Below are 18,289 nucleotides of genomic sequence, written 5' to 3'. Positions count from 1 at the left end.
GTGCACATGAAAAGTTGCGCTCCTTGGTTATATGTTAGGGAAAATCTTGCAAAGTAAAATCCGTAAAATGTCTTAATTTAGGGAAAGAGGGAAATCTTAGTAGTTGCTATTGGTTTATGAAATGGATCGAACGTTTCCCACACAAGAGCATATATATATATATATATATATATATAGGAATTGAAAAAATTGGCTAGTGGTATCAGACAACTATGAAAGTATAAATTTAGTGACGTGAACCACACATGTTACCACGCAATGGTCTTAATTGAATTTATCTGAAACAGCGAATATAAAATATTTTAACATTTAAATGTTCTCAATAAATTATTTATTTGATCGAATAAGTTAGAAATTATCGCTGATGTTATTTTTAAAATACGTGAAAAACTGAATAGCTTATCGTAAAATTTAAAACAATGACTATAACGCTTAACCAGTCAGAAAATTCCATTTCGTTTTTCGCTCATCCCTATTTAAGTAATGAATTCATATTTGAAGTCATCCGTTACAAGTTCAAAAAAAATGTATTTAAAGATGAGTGGATGAATAAAAAGTATTTTATTAACGATTTAAAATTCGAACAAGATATTGGGAGAGTGTGAACTAATAGTAGGAATCGAAAAAAAGAGCAATTATTTCAAAAATTAATATAATAAAAAATTTTAATATTAAAATGCTTAAGTTTTTTTACTTCATATAATTCTTAAATTATATAAAGTAAAAAACTTATTAAAAAATTATTTAATAACATAATTTTAGTATTGACATGTTTAGGTTTTTTGCGTCATATAATTCTTTAATATAAAATATATCTACTGATAAAAAAATGTTTTTTTCAGTGTATGGGATGGACTTGGTACCTAGCAAATGATATGCAGTTCTTTGTGATTAGTCCTATATTCCTTATAACACTCTGGAGGTACAGAAGAACATACTATTTATAAATTTTATTTAGCCTTACAAGTAACTCTATAATATTACAAATTTGAAAGAGATGGGCTTAATTGAATCAGTGTAGTTTTCGTAATTAACTAAATTGTTTGAATGATAAAGCCATCGTACATTATCCAATGTAATAACTTGAAATTGATGAACATCTCTTAACTAATTGCGCTTATTAAACTCATCATTTTTAGCGAATTTTTTTATAAGGCGTTTGCTATTTTTATAACATGTTTCGTTAATAATCAAAATAAAGCTTTTACTTGCATTAGAATTTTAGTTCAGAAAGAAAAAATTATTACAGGAAAAGGCAAAACTTTAAAGAATGTTAATTACAGAGAGAGTTTCATATTCATCACCCTTAAAGATGTATTTCTCAAATGCTTGTCTGCTTGACAGTCAACTCAGCAGTCTTAAAGAGGCACAGCAATGAAAACAATAAAAAAAAACAATGAAAAAACAAAATGGAAAAGAAAAACAAAATGTTGCAAATTCTAATGAATCATTGTTGATGCAAATATCAAAACCTGTTTGATTGTTAGACGTAAGGAAACAGAAATGAGATGACATAATTAAAAACTTTTGCAAGTTTTGTCAGGTATTTAAACTGATTTTGATGTTTTTGATTCTTGCTTTCTTAATAACAATTGGCCAGATTTCGAGGACGCTTTTCTTTACCTTTGCAAAAATCTGCTATTTGAATGAAAATTGCAATTCAACCCATAATAAAATTTTTATAACATGAGAAAATTTTAAACTAGAACTAAGTTAATTATACGGGTTGTGTTAATTATACGGGACTATCTAAATGTAGATTATTAAAATCCTTGTTAGAAATAACGAAAATAGTCCCCTTATAGGTTGTACGTTAATATTTAAATAAGGCAAAAACAAAAACGATATCAAAACCTGACAACCTTTTCCGTTTGTGCTCTGCAATAAAACAGGTTTTAGTATTAGTAATCTCATCTTAATCGTTAATAATTTATCAGTCTTTCTTAAGTGTTAGCAATTCTTTTCTTTGTTTAAGTACTAATTTGAAATCCCTGCTTTGTAGTTTTTTTATTTCATTATTGGCAAGAGCTCTAAAAATATGTCTTAAGAATGCATGAAGAATAAACCCTCTCTTCATTAAAAGTAATTTAGATTCAAAGATTCGAGAAATTAAAAAAGTTCTTATTTCTTTATTGAATTCGTTGGTACACATATTTAATTTATAATTTTTACAATCTTAAATACGAAAATTAACCATTTTCCAAAAATGTATATTGATTCTAAGGCATTAATTATGTATTTTAGATGTGAGTCCTTTATAATACATTATTTCATTAACGTTTATTAATATCTAGAAAAGTAAAGGACACGTTAATTAGCATCAGAAATGCAGAAGTGATAGCAGCGCCATCTGTCTGGATCGTATAGGATGGTAGAAAGATGGTGTGTGCAACTGATTTACTAATTCGTATAAGAGCATTTAAAGTGAATGTATGGTCTAATTTAAAATGAAGGTCTTCAAAACGTAACAACAACCAGTAGTGTAATTTTAAATGCAAAAAAGTGAGTGTAGTGCTATTTATTAACATTTATGGTAACAAATTCTAGATATTAGTGGGCAAGTACTGTTTAATGATAAGCGACTATAAACAAGTAAACGATTTGTCGATGGCTGAACATCTATATCGAATCTGTTAAGATAATGGTTGCTGGAATGATTCGAGATAATCACAGAGCTGTGATTATTGAACTCTGTAAGCACTTTATTTCAGTAAGAGAATGATACAAACAAATTCTTCCACTATACATCTTACTACGTCATGTATTTTTGTCTTGAGGCATCCATCTTTACGAAGATTTTACATTCCCTTTTAATGCTCTCATGTGAACTGGATTATTAGTTCCATATGATTTGATCTCCTCCTTTGACTGTTGTCCTATTATAGCTACTGAGCTACAATAATGCGTGCCCACTTAGGCAAAACTTATAACATTTTCATAATCCTTTTAAATGGGAAAATATTCCATTCCCTCTAGTCATAAAGAATTTTGATCTTGTATAATTAACAAATAAATTAAATATTGCAAAACACAATCTTTAAAACAAACATTTTTTTAAATTTTTGTTCCAGGTGGCCAACTGTTGGATTTCTAGTTTCAACACTATTCTTATGGGCATCTTGGATTACAGGATTTGTGATGACTTTTCAACTAAATTTACCAGCTGGTACTATAAGTAATGTCAATGACAGAATAAATGATCCAACCTTCACGCCAAGGCAAGTGACTCAGTTTTTACTTATAGTAAAAGGAGCTTGAGAATGATCTGTGCATTCACAGAAAAATCGTTTCAATATTGAACCATATTACCTACGACATGAACCACAATACTGTGCAAAATACAATTTGTAATGAAGTGTTAAATTTAAATCGAAATTTGGTCAAGTAAAATTAAGTAAAAAAATAATTAATTTGAGCAATAATGGCTCAGGGGATAGAGCGTTCGCCTTCCAATGAGGCGAACCTGGTTCCAATCCAAGCGATGGCTGGTCAAAACGAATACGCATCCGGCTTGTACGAACCACAGTGCTGACGTGAAATATTCTCAGTGGTAGACGGATCATGGGTTAGAGTCCCCTTGTCGTCAGGCTAACCGTAGGAAGTCTTCCTGGTTTACCCCTCCATGTAACGCAAATGTTGGTTAGTTTCATAAAAAAGACCTCAACGAAGTCTCCCAATACTTGACTCAGGAGTTCCATTGTCTCCTGAATTAGGTTCAAAATTACAAGGCTACGGAGTTGAACATTGGTAGTCGTAAATCTGAAAATTGGGTCGGCTGTTCAACGACGGTTATAAAATAAAACAAAATAATGTAGATTAATTTGGAATTTCAGATATTATAGCCTAAATTTCTAAAAGTGAATTAGATTTTGACATGAAAGTATTTCACGTTTCTACCTGACATAGTTTTTGCTTTGGACGAGCTTCTGGTTAAAAACCAGATCATTAAATCTACAGAAATCTCATAAGAGTAAGCTTGAGCCACGATGGCTAATTGATACAAATTCTGCTCTCCCGACTCGAACCGACTACAGTGGTGGACGGATCATGAGTTAGAATTCCCTTGCCGTAGGGTTAATGGTGAAAAATGTTCGTGCTTTTCCTCCCCGTGTAACGCAAATGTGGATTAGTTCCATAAAAAAAATCCTTCACGAAGTTTACTTTGTCTCAATGATTAATGCAGGAGTTTCCTCGTATTCTGAATCGGAAAATTTATCTGGGTTATAGGAATTACAAGACTACGGAACTCAGAATCGTGTCTGTTTCTTAACACCAGCAGTTATAAAAAAAACATAGTAGGCTTAGAATTATAAGCTAAAACATTTTTACCTGCTACTAAAAGTTTGCTAAAATAATGTTATTGCATTGTGCCATTTGTTTATAGCTTTTTAACGTATGAGTTTTATAACGATGGAATTTTTTTCTTCAACTACACTTTTACGAAAATCAGTTAAACAATGAACCAATGATTAGGTGGAATTCAGTATCACCCTTAGAGTATTAAATAAAACCATGCATTTGCTTAAAATTTCGAATGTTTCTTACTGTGTAATTTATTTTGACGAAAAATTGCAGGATCAAATCGATCCAATTTTGCATTTGTTTAAATGAAACACCGGATTATAAAAACAACTATCTTTTGTTTAACTAGTTTTTTACTTTCTACCTTTCAAGTGCGTTTATATTAAAATACAATGGAAACTTTCTGAGAGATGAGTTTTCTTAAATGCATACAGATGTCTAAGCTGACGCCACTGTCCTGTCCATTGGAAATCCATCAATTATTAATCAGTTAGATAGTAATGCTCAATATAGCCCGTAGCCTTGCAATTTTGAACCCTATCCAGAAGACAGGGGAGCTTCTGGATCAAGTATTGGGAGAAATTTTGCCTTCGTGGAGGACTTTTTGATGGAAGTAACTCGCATTTGCGTTACATGGAGTGGAAGATCCCGAGAACCTCCCACGACTAACCTGACGGCAAAAAGACTCTAACCCCTGATCTACCACTGAGGATATTTCACGTCAGCACTGTGGTCGATGCAAGCCGGTTGCGGATTCGTATCGACCAGCCATCTATGGGGCTCGAACCCGGTTCACCTTATTGAAAGGCGAATGCTCTATCCCCTGAGCCATCACGGCTTAAATATCACCCTACAGGAATAATGAAATCAACTAGGTGGCATTCGCAACCGCAAAATTGCAACAATTGATTGACTTATTTCACTCAAGGATGTAGTTCAGCGTCTGGCTTGGTCTCACGAACTCCATTTTGTTTCCCAAACTTTATGTTTGTTATGTATGTTTCTTAGTCTAATTTCAGGATGAATGGGAAAAGGGAAAAATTCAAACATACGCGAGTTCTATTTTTATTACAGACGATACGTTTTTAGTACGAAAAGTGAGTGTGTATGTCAGATCAGTATAGCATGTAATCAAACACTTGTGAAATTATATCTGCTATACCTTTTATCGATTTACATATTTTTTTGACTTCTTAGGTGGAATGAATACATGGGAAAATATTATATGAGGCCATATACCAGGATTGGTCCTTACATAGCAGGCATTGTTGTGGGTTATATTTTGTATAAAAGAAAAATAACCGACATAAAATCTACTCGAGTAAGTGCAATTATTTTTTTTCCTCAAAAATTGTACTATTATTTTCTTTTTCTTTTTGTTTGTTATTTGAATTATTTTGGCTCAAGATAAATATTTTTAGACAAATTAGAGCATTATTAAAATTATCTTATTTCCATATAACATATAATTCTATTTTAATAATGATATAATTAGAATTGTATTTTTGAAAAGTTTTTTCTCTTTAAAAAATTGCACCATTAGAATAACCTTATATCTATACATTTTTCTGCATAAATAATTAAAATAATAAAACTACCTTACATTTATAGAAATTTTCTTCGTGAAGAACTGCGTTACTATAGTTATCTTATATCTGGAAATAAGACTATTTTGTTTTAAAGGAAATTAATTTACTTAACTTTGTTTTTATATCTTTTATTCCTTTAATTTTAAATGTAATTTTTTAACCCTAAAAGTACTGGTCTTTCATCTTTAGAAGGTTGAGAACGTGTACAAAAAAAGACAACTATATGTAATGCTTGAAAGTAAATTTACTGTTCTTTTCAGCTTATGCTCTATATGTACCGATAAAAATTAACATAATAGTCATTACTGTTATTTAATGCGTAACGATTTCATTCAACAAATTTGTGTATGTAATTTTGCCTTTTTTTACTTACTTTTCTATAGGTACCGATGACAATTAACAGAATAGTCATAACTGTTACTGAATGGATATTAGATCGTTTGATTCAGCGTAATCTAAAAAAGATTCTAACCTTTAATAGTGATGTCTTTTCCGTTTTTAAAAAAAACTATTTCGAAAACTCTCTTTGTTATAGGTAAGTAATCCCTCGTTGCCAGAAAGTAACTGTACACTCTTAGACAACCCACTTTTCTATGGTGATACTGAATATCAAAAGGAAATCGTTCTTTACCTAAGCCATTTTAACGTGCGAGTCTTCAATTTATCTTTTTATACCTTTTGGTTGTTGTTGTTGTTGTTAATTTACGTCGCACTAGAGCTGCACAATGGGCTATTGGCGACGATCTGGGAAGCATCCCTGAGGATGATCCGAAGACATGCCGTCACAATTTTGATCCTCTGCAGAGGGGATGGCACCCCTGCTTCGGTAGCCCGACGACCTGCACGCGAAGTCGAGTACTTTACGGTAGAACAGTTTAACGAGGACCAATACCGCACACCCTCGGTCCCTACGCAGGCTGATCCAAGTGGTCACCCANTTATCTTTTTATACTTTTTTGCAGAGAATGTGGATTGGTTGGCTACTTGCAGTTCCAGCTGGTTTATACTGTATCTTCGGCACCTATCATCAATCACCAAGTCTACTGGCTGCTAGTTTCTACAATGCTTTCACTCGTTCAATATATGGTTTCAGTTTGTGCTGGTTGATTTTCGCTTGTCTATCCGGATACGGAGGTGAGTGTGAAGAAAGACTTCATTAAATATTTTTTGAGAAAGATTAAATATTTCATTAATACAAATAGTAACAATTTTTAAAGCTAAAATCCTTTTTACCACCATTGTTAGAAATGTTGACTTTTTCCCCCTAAGAATGTTTCAAAAGTATTCAAATCTTATCTAATAGAGCTTCATAAGTTTTACGTCATATTTGTGCGAAAAAAATATGAGTTTTTAGCACCATGATGGACAGGTTTTGTTGACATATTATCGTATGGCAAAAAGACCGTCTTGAATTTTAGTTTCTAATTAAAAAAATAATTTATTGCTCGTAAGCGCTAATGTCATGCCAGAAAATTCCTTAAGATCCAGTCCTTAAGATCAGTCCTTAAGATCCTTAAAAGGAAGCTACATTTAAGAGTTTGTTGACTACTGATAAAAAAAACTTCATATTAGAAACAGAATCAAAATCTCAATTTTTAAAGGAAATTTTAGCTGAAATTAAACGTTCTGAGTGATGTTAGGAATTTAACTTTACGCATTTGCTTCAAATTATCATCCCTTTTTGGGCTACAATATATATTTAATAAGAACCATCTATATATATATTTCTCTTGCACGGCGACAAAAAAAGCCTCATTACAACTCCCCGGATAGCAACGCTAGAAAATCGACCAATGATTGCCGCTAAAAATGTCACATGCCAAATGTAGCTGAGGCGGCTCAACGTATAGCACTTTTAAAAACAGAAACTGAAATAACCAGAGAGAGCATTCTCATCAAATGTGATCTCCACCGAAATTCACCCAATCAGCTGCGGCAATCTCATACTATTAAGCTAGGCAGAAGTGAGTAATCTTTGTCGATAGATTTCTATTTTAGTATTTTGTCGAAAGTATTTTAGTATTTTATTTGACGATTTTTGATTTATATCACAAATTTATTTGTTTTATTATTGTTATTAGTTATTCATTGAAAAATGAGTCTCAGACGTGCTGTTACACTTTAAGATTTTATACTATAGCACATTTCTAATAGGTTTAACGAATTACATGTCATTTATTTGAATTCAAATTTATTTTAATGATTTAGTATTTACTAAAAAGATGTAATTTTTTTTAAAAAAAAGTTGTTAAATGGATTTGAATGATTGTTTTGAATTCCTAGATTTTTGTGCATTTGCAATGTACCTAAGTTAGTTGCGAGCGAAGCGAGCTTCGTTTGTGAAGCAAACCATACAAGATTGCGTAGCAATTTTCGGGGGTTGGCGAGCGTAAGCGAGCAGGGGGCGCAGCCCACTTGTTCTTTAAAATTACTTAATTTCGTAGCCTGAAATGTTTTGATTAAAATTTCACGTTTTTGATAACATAACTGGATTTAAACCTGTTGTGAACTGATCGAAATGTTAATTTGTTCTACAGTAAGTCGGTTTTCTTCAGTTGCAGTTTTTTTCTAAGGAGGAGTAATACAAAATATGTAATAACCTGTCTCTTTTGTCATTAATGGACCCAAATATCATTACTGGCAATAGTTCTCGATTCATATCAACCATAAAAAGATTTCACCTAATTTTCCTCAAAATATTGATTTTTGCCTACACTATATAATGCAGCATGAGTCAGTATTTAAGACATTGAGCTATGATTGTTGTTGTTGTTGTTCATTTACGTCGCACTAGAGCTGCACAATGGGCTATTGGCGACGGTCTGGGAAACATCCCTGAGGATGATCCGAAGACAAGCCATCACAATTTTGATCCTCTGCAGAGGGGATGGCACCCCCGCTTCGGTAGCCTGACGACCTGCACGCGAAGTCGAGCACTTGACGGTAGAACAGTTTAACGAGGATCAATACCGCACACCCTCGGTCCCTACGCAGGCAAGTGGTCACCCACCCGTACACTGACCGCAGCCAGTGATGCTTGACTTCGGTGATCTGCTGGGAACCGTGTCTTAACGATCAGTCAACTTTTCTTTTTTTTTTACGAAATTGAATATTTTATCCATGCATTTAAAATTTTAAAAATGTTTTTGATTTTCAGGTGTTGTGGATAAAATTTTATCCTTCAAACTCTTCATTCCTCTAAGTCGGTTGACTTACTGCGCATACCTGATTCATCCAATTTTTAATACCATCTACGTTACCTCTATGAAATCTACAATATGGTTTTCTCATCAAACAGTTGTAAGTATTTTTTATTTTTCAGTAAGAATATTAAAAAGTTTAGTTGAAAAACTCGAGAAGCACCAGATTTGTTTACTTTTTACTTGCAGTAACAAAAAATTATAAAGGTAGTTATCTTCTATATCTTTTATACATTTTCTGTACTATACACAAAGGAGAGCATCCGATAATTTTTGTCTGTAATTAAGTTTGTATCACAAAACACAGGTTTTTTTCAGTCAAAGTGAAAAAGTCTTTACAGCTTTCATACAGCAATTAAATAACTCATGTAATTAATGCCATTTTTTACAGTCAATCAGACACATTGTGCCTCTGTTTTATATTTTTAAGATAATAATTCTCCCCCCTCTTTATACTTTTACCGACCTCTTATTTTTTATACTTAAAAATGGCTAAAATGCCTTTAAATGCTACTGATAACAGCTTTTCAACACCAGCAACAACAAAAAAATACAATTTATAACCGTTTATAAATATAGTTACTGTATAGTTACAAACTTAATTCCTTTTTTGAATGAACGAAAATCTTCAAATCTGATTTTTGCTTTTGTTGTTGTTTCGAATGCTACTGGCGATTACCAGCAAGCCTACTTGGTGAAACTAAGTGAATTTAAAGCGGAGGGTGCGTTTCTTGTTCTTCAGTGAAGCCATCCATGACCAAGAATACGACTTTAGCCACACACATGTCACAGGCTGGTTTAGAGGGAGGACCCATTGATACATCAATTCATCCTCAGGTAGTAATTTTGACCTGAACCAGAGAACCATCAATCTCTAATTCAGCACCCCCAGAGGTATTGCTTTGTTATTGGAACTTGGAGGACTTTGTGATCCGATAGATTTAACGTGACCAGTCACCATTTACTACACGGAGAGTCTTCAGCCGATGGGGATCAAACGCATGACCTCTTGGACATGGGCCCAACGCGAAGCTGATGTTGTTCAAAAAAGTCATATTTCTAAATTAACGAAGGAAATTTGTCATTTTATAATTTTAGGGAAGCGAATAGGATTAAAATTGAATATGAAGCAACTGATTTGTATAATGCTCGTTTGTAACTATATTTTTTTATTCATAATTTCTACATATTAAAAACTAATTGTATATTATTGTTAAATTTATTTGATACAATATTTCTTTATTTTCATATCATACGAACTGTCATTCTTACTATCAACAAATTTTACTAACTTTTAACAGTCTTTTCTAAACTATGCTAATTAATTAAGCAATTAATAATTATTTATTTGAAGCTGATATGTTTTTATTTTATTTCCAGATCATGTGGTACTTGGGTGTGCTGGCTGTGACGTATGCTTTTGCTTTAATTGTTTCATTGATATTTGAGTCTCCAATTATTAGATTGGAAAGACTAATCAGAAATAAATTTCAATCCAGATGAAAAGTTTTGCATCGAACTTTTTAATAGATTTATAAAAATTTTTATTATTAATAATTTTTTTTATATTGATATGTTTTGTTTATATTTGTAGCAGGAAAAAAAAGCAAATGAACAATAAATAAAATAGCTTAGTAGATGTATATACTATAGTCGGCAAAAAAAAGCTTTATTTAATAATTCTTGATATAACTTATAGATTTCTAAGTACTATAATAGGCAATCATTATGGTTTGAGATGTAAATCTTAAATATTCTAATTAAATTGTATCAATGGTTAATTAAATTGGGAAATTAGAAGAAGTTTTTTAAAAAAATAAAATAAAAATCTTTTCGCCGGCTTTGAATTCCTGGCACTAAAAGTAACTCTTAGCTTTAATAGCTCAGTCACAAAACAATTAAAACTTCTGCACTTTAACTATTATTTAACTTTTTGGTTTTATTCATAAAATTAATTAAAGATGATTAAGTCTTTGAATGAAACTTCATTCGGGTATTTTATTTATTTATTTATTATTTATTTATTATCCTTCGTTATTTTTGAGTGTTTATTTATTTAATATTACATCTGAATATTTAATCTCCAATTAATTTAGAAATTTTATTCATGAACTCAGGGATTTTGTCTTCCATACAAAGACTTTTAGGTAAACTCGTTTATTTGTAAAACTCGTTTATTTGTTTCGACACGTTTATGTATATTATTTATACCTTTGGAAAGCAAGTAATTCGGATGCATGCATCTCTTTCTTCAATGAAGCAAAATAATAACAATAATATATACGTATTTTAATGATAATAATAATATTTACGTATTTTAAAGATAATAATATTTGCGGGTTTTAAAGATAAAAATAATGATAATATGTAAGTGTTTTAAAGATAGATAATAATAATAACAATATTTACGAGTTTTAAAGATAAAAAAAAAGTTATCGCACTTAGAATAGGCATTTGACTAATTACGAAGAAATTACATCAAAAGAAATAGTCAAAAGAAAAAAAATACATCATAAAAAAAAATCTTCGTTTTTTTTATTTATAAAAAATTTTGAGTAATCTCTGAAAGTTATATTGATTAGAAGTGACACGGTATATAAAAAGAGTATTTAGTTACTTAAAGTACTTATGATATTAACTACAAAATTTTAAAATGTGTACTTAATAAATGAATCAAGTGATGCAGTGTGTTGGCGCCGTTGGCGAGCTTGAGTTTCGCCAGGAGCGGCAGCTCCCCCCCCCTCACTTCATATTAATTTTTCATAAGCTCTCGTGCTTATTGTATTTCATTGTTATTATTTTTCATTTAAATAAACTTGTTATTGTTATGGACTACTGATTTACTTGACCAATGGATACTTTGTTGTTAAGGTAGGTTAGACCCTACACAGTGTAAGAATTGTTTTCATTTACAAAATTGTAAAATATAATATAATATTTATGTAACTGCTAGTTATGTAATTGTAATATAAATAACAGTGTTTCTACTGTGCATGTAAATACAAATTAAATATTGTTATTTTTGTAGCATTATTTATATTTAATAGCTGCCATTGAACTCTAATAAGAATTAAATTTTTTAGTTTTAAAATTTAGTTTTGCTATTTTTAAAATATGATTTTTTAACTACTCTGAAATGTTGCAGTTTTAGAGCCATTCTATTACTTGAATATCATTTAAACTTGCTATTTATTTATTATTGATAAATATACATAAAAAATATTATGCTTCATTGAAGAAATATTTTCTTTTTTCAAACCATGTGTAATAATTTTTTTTCCTTTTAAGTTTCCGAATAAACTTAATTTAATTTTGTGTGATTTATTTCTGTCATTTTCAAAAATATCATAGTTTCATTTTTAAAATGTTAGCTACTCTATGTATTGCGAATTTTTACAGAGTTCGCAATATCTTTCAGTTTTTCTTCTTATTTTAAAATTTTTAAATAAATAGTATAGATTAGTTTCATTAGGGCATATATGTCCCAATATTTGGTATAAGATTTCCCTTTTCTATTCGAAATTAAGTTTTCCTATTTTGAATTTTCTGATTCGAAATTAAAAGAAAAGTTGAATATCCGTACTCATAAATAGATAATTCAGTGCCAGTTTCTAAAATAAAAATATATTTCTTAAGTAATGAAATTTAAGCTAGATATTATACTTCGTTATTCATTCTTTTTGGTGAACAATGGCGTGACAGTATCTATTCTTTGCCCTAACTTTCATAAAATTGTGGGGAAAACTCTTTACAACAGGTGTTATGGAGATAATACAAAAAATAATTTTGATGCTTTATCAAGTTTAAGGAAAGAACCCGTGATTCTAACAATCCGTTTTGTTTATATTGATGTAACTAGTGTTGTGATTTTTTTTATCAGACAATAGCATTGATTTTAGTGTAGAAGTGCGGAAAAAAATTGTTTCTTTGTTTTATATAATCTTTTCAAAATTATGAAATACTTTTTTTTTAATGTTAACACATTAATGTAATGAAATCGTAACCTTGAAAATAATTTCTAAAACTTGAATGATGAAACTAACATTTTTTTGGAACAATTCTTCTTTGTACGCATGTTTTGAGGAAAACTAATTAAATTTATGATAAAATATCAAAAAAACATGAGCAATTTTATGATTCGCATCAATTTATGCTAGATGTGTCAAAAAAATAAAATAAATAAAACTATTGAAAGACGAAAGGTTTTTTTTTAATGAAAAATGTGCAAAATAGAATTAAGGCCATTAAATTTTTAATCAATACTTAGCATCACTGAAAATATTGATTTTAAACATTATCAGTAAGAAAGTAACTTATTTTGATTAGTTTAATTATGCTATATTGAAAAATTCCTCAGCTGAAACTCTGAGCATAAAAGACAAACTTTTTGACTGAAAATGTATCATGATTTAATGGCTGTTTCAAATGCTATTTTGAATTAAATAAACCAAGTTAAGTTTTTTAATGGTCATTGGAGAACAACTCTAGAAAAATCTAATAAAATAATGTTTAATAAAAGCATTCTAGAAAATCAAAATTTCAGTCTTTCCCATCCTAGTTAAAAATAAATTAAATTAAAAATTAGTCTCATTAGTCTTGAGTCATGGAAAATATCAGAAACGTAACAGTGTGCACTCCCAATCATAAATTCCAAATCACGTTTTAAAAGCAGCTTTTATGTACGAACATTCTTTGCATAGAAAAAGTTTATTAGTGCATAATACATGCAGTCAAGACTTTGTCTGTTCTAAACTTTGAAATATTTTTCGAAAAATATTTCAAATTCATTTCTTTGCTTTAATTTGAATTAAATGTTTTTGTAAATCTTCTGGCAACTTTCAATACTAAAAATAAACTTTTTTTTCAATGCGAAGCTCTCACTTCGAAAATTGATTATTTGTATGCAAATTATGTAACTTCCAAGTCCATGGTACAATTTTAAAGTTTGGATTTCGAATGTCTAACCCTAATCGAATGTCCACCAGATAATGGCAGACGATTAATAAACCTGAGAACTTTAAATAATGACAGACTAATTTTGTTTAAAAATATATAATTTAAAAGAAAATAAACTCTTCAATGCGATAAATTATCTAATTAATTATTCACATTTCAGTTATGAAGAGAGTTACGAATTATTTGAGTCTATTTATATGCCATAAAACTGTTCGAATGTGTACTAAATTCAATTCCCAACACTCAGCTAGGGTAAATCCAGTTATATTTTTACGTCAACCTGCGCTTTGCAAAATGAAACAAAAACATCAATATGATTTAAGTGATAAAATTATACCAAATGTTATCGAATAAATTGGACGCCGTGTGTCAGGAGAATATGGATGTTATTGCTATAGGTTATGGATCAAGAGCTATTTCACGAGCTCATTTCTTCATAGGATACTACTTGCTGACTCACAGATATGCTCCCAAGATTCCTTACTTTTTATTACACTGATCTGAAGTAAGATGCAATGTTTAAATAATCCATTTAAGATCGTGGGCACACACATACAATCGTGAGTTTGAATTTGTTAAAATGAAGTTTTTTCAATAAATTGCATGAAAGAATGGAGCTGCATTTATGCAATTTGTCTCTTAGGTCTTTCTTTAGAGATTATATAATTAAGATTTATATCTGGCAGCATGTAAATTTTAATTGCACCTACTTAATGTTATCAGTCTCGGCAACTGGTAAATTTACTTCATTTATTTCTTCTAGTCTATTCTAACAACCTGTATTCTTAGTTTCGATCTAATTTATCATATTGTTTGGCGCAGCATCTCCTCTTTCGGAGTTTCTCATTGATTGAATATAGGATTTAACGTTACAATCTGTATTCTTTCAGTTAAATTTTTTCTTTCAAAATACAGATGATTTTTCATATCTAGCTATTTTGTTACAGTTAATAAATTAACCAATTCTTGCATATTGTTCCAATAACGGTATATTTTGATGACAAAAATGTTTCTTGGGAAATACACCGAAGAGCCATTACATTATGACAACCCTGCTAATAACATGTCGGACCACCTTTAGCCCTCAAAACTGCTAGCACCCGCCATGGTATTGATTCCACAAGGTGCTGATAGGCAGTCTGAGGTATCCGGTACCAAGCGCTCACCAACTGGTCCTGCAATTCCCTCACATTGCGAGGGGGTAGCGTGGCAGCACGAATTTGGTTTTCCAAGTAGGACCACAAATGCTCTATTGGATTAAGGTCAGGTGAATTTGGGGGCCAAGACATGACTTGAAAGTCACTGGAATGTTCCTCGAACCAATCCATGACGATTCGACCCTTATGACATGGTGCATTATCCTGTTGTTAAACACCATCCCCCGCAGGAAAAACTGTTGCCCTGAATGGGTGAACCTGGTCTGCAACTATGTTCAAGTAGCTTACAGACGTCAGAGATTGTTCTATGAGGATTATGGGTCCTAATGTGTCCATGAAAACATTGTGCCTGGGCGAGAAACCATGAAAACCTGGGCGAGCCCAATGTTATAGATGGAGGGTGGTCATAATGTAATGGCTCTTCGGTGTATATCTGGCAGCATGTAAATTTTAATTACACCTACTTAATGTTATAAGTCTCGGCAACTGGTAAATTTACTTATTATATTATTATTATTTATTTCTTTTAATCTATTCTCACAACCTGTATTCTTAGTTTCGATCTAATTTATCACATTGTTTGGCGTAGCATCTCCTCTTTTGGAGTTTCTCATTGATTGAACACAGGATTTAACGGCACAATGTGTATTCTTTCAGTTAAATTTTTTCTTTCAAAATACAGATGATTTTGCTAATCTAGCTATTTTGTTACAGTTAATAAGTTAACAAAATGTTCTTGCATATCACTCCAATAACGGTATATTTTGAAGACAAAAATCTTTTTTGGGAAATATATTGATGTTTAAAAGAAATAACTTATGATTGAGAAGCAATTAGAGATTTGCGAGTGGGGCATCCCAGTGTACTAAAAACAAACACTCATTGGAAATATATTGTATTTTAAAGAAATTTTTCCCATTATTTAATACATTTTTTTCATTGCTAAAGGGCTTCTCTAACTTCTTACAAAGAGAAACATGAAATCAGCTCTATAATTATTAAGTGCTACATCTAGAAAAATCAGTCAAGCATTTCTGGGGAGATTAATAACATATAAAGGGCAATTTGATTCTTTTTTCGCCTAAATGTTTCGTTTTTCCAAGATAAACTGAATTTGAATTTCTTTGTAGTTTGAATTTCAAGGAAGAATAATGAAAAGCTAACCTTTTTCTCCAACAAGTGGTAAGATTGGCGAAGCTTTTTGAAAGCTTTGGTTAAAAACTCTAATGATTTTTAAAACTATTTCAATAAAATTTTAAAAACATTAATTTTATAATATTGGAAATTAATATTTTTTTCTCTCCAGAAAATGCAATTTCAAAGTCATTGTTTTTCCAAATAAATGACATCGTACTTAGCTATTTTATCGAATATATAAAATTTTATTTCTAATCTATCATAACTAAAGTAAATTGCATAAATTAGTTTAAGCACACAGAAACTTTACTGTTGTTTCAGTAAAGATTTTATTTGCAGATTACTTTGGAAATTCAAGAAATTAAGCAATTTTCGGAGCTTACTTAAATCACCCTATTTAAACTATACCTAGATAAACTGCAGATAACAGACTTATGTACTTTGGCTAAGACTATTTGAAAATATTGTTATTTTGAAACTGATTGATAAACACAGTAAAAAAGAGATGATTTAATAAGAACATAACTTATTCACTAATAAAAATTTATTCACTAATAAGACAATTGCACAAACGTAAACTAAAATATACAATAGGTGTATAACAAATTTAAATTTGAAATTTTTCCTTAAAGTTTAACAGTTAGTAATTCTCGAACTAACTATCAAATGTTACTTTTATTTCATTGTGCACCCTGTATATTTTTTACACACTTGCATAATTTCAGGATCTTAAGTTTTTAGTTTTTGCGTAGTCTAACCAAATATAACGTTAAGATGAACACCTAAAACAGCGACGCCAGTCACTGTTTGGGGTATTCAACTTAACGTTTTATTTTCGTCCTTACGTTCTTTTTAATAGAGGAATTTTTTTTAGAACTATTATTTGAAACATCTTACCAATGATCATAAATGAATTATAGAAGTAACACAATGAGAAAAGGTGTCTGTTTCATATTTTCTTTAAAAAAAATATTGGCTAAATCATTTGAAACAGATTCTGCGTTTTTCAAATTGCAGCCAATAAAATTTTCAAGGGTTGTTGTTGTTTCTAATGCCACTTGCCATATTAGCAAGCCTGCTTGGTGAAACCGAGAAAATTTAAGGCAGAGTGTGCGTTTCTTGTTTTTCAGTGGCGACATCTATGGCCAAGAATTCGACTTCTGTCACACAATACCCCGCACCCATTTATAGGGTGGACCCATTCATACACCCATTCTTTCATCCACAGATCGTAATTCTGACCTGAATCAGAGAACGATTGATCTCCAATCCAATACCCCCAGAGGTATTGATTTGTTATGGAAACATGGAGGACTTTTGCGACTCGACAGATTTAACGTGCATCAGTCACTTTATTACACGGGAAGTCTTCAGCCGGTGGGGTTCGAACCCATATAANTAAACTTTTTTTTCAATGCGAAGCTCTCACTTCGAAAATTGATTATTTGTATGCAAATTATGTAACTTCCAAGTCCATGGTACAATTTTAAAGTTTGGATTTCGAATGTCTAACCCTAATCGAATGTCCACCAGATAATGGCAGACGATTAATAAACCTGAGAACTTTAAATAATGACAGACTAATTTTGTTTAAAAATATATAATTTAAAAGAAAATAAACTCTTCAATGCGATAAATTATCTAATTAATTATTCACATTTCAGTTATGAAGAGAGTTACGAATTATTTGAGTCTATTTATATGCCATAAAACTGTTCGAATGTGTACTAAATTCAATTCCCAACACTCAGCTAGGGTAAATCCAGTTATATTTTTACGTCAACCTGCGCTTTGCAAAATGAAACAAAAACATCAATATGATTTAAGTGATAAAATTATACCAAATGTTATCGAATAAATTGGACGCCGTGTGTCAGGAGAATATGGATGTTATTGCTATAGGTTATGGATCAAGAGCTATTTCACGAGCTCATTTCTTCATAGGATA

General features: G+C 30.9%; 1 protein-coding gene across 1 annotated transcript in view; it reads left to right on the top strand.

Annotated features, from left to right (window-relative positions):
- LOC139426310 (nose resistant to fluoxetine protein 6-like) overlaps positions 1 to 10,732 on the top strand; it is a 27,443-nt gene extending 16,711 nt beyond the window's left edge. The window contains exons 10-15 of the mRNA XM_071184594.1: positions 843 to 922; positions 3,072 to 3,218; positions 5,500 to 5,623; positions 6,854 to 7,025; positions 9,049 to 9,191; positions 10,472 to 10,732. Coding sequence (XP_071040695.1) covers positions 843 to 922; positions 3,072 to 3,218; positions 5,500 to 5,623; positions 6,854 to 7,025; positions 9,049 to 9,191; positions 10,472 to 10,594 — 789 coding nt within the window. The 3' untranslated portion in view covers positions 10,595 to 10,732. The remainder of the gene's footprint in view (positions 1 to 842; positions 923 to 3,071; positions 3,219 to 5,499; positions 5,624 to 6,853; positions 7,026 to 9,048; positions 9,192 to 10,471) is intronic.
- Positions 10,733 to 18,289: the final 7,557 nt, after the last annotated feature.

Source organism: Parasteatoda tepidariorum, chromosome 8 (assembly GCF_043381705.1).
Source record: "Parasteatoda tepidariorum isolate YZ-2023 chromosome 8, CAS_Ptep_4.0, whole genome shotgun sequence".
NCBI lineage: Eukaryota > Metazoa > Arthropoda > Arachnida > Araneae > Theridiidae > Parasteatoda > Parasteatoda tepidariorum.
The sequence above is the reverse complement of the archived record's forward strand: the minus strand, read 5'-3'. Positions and strand labels throughout refer to the sequence as shown.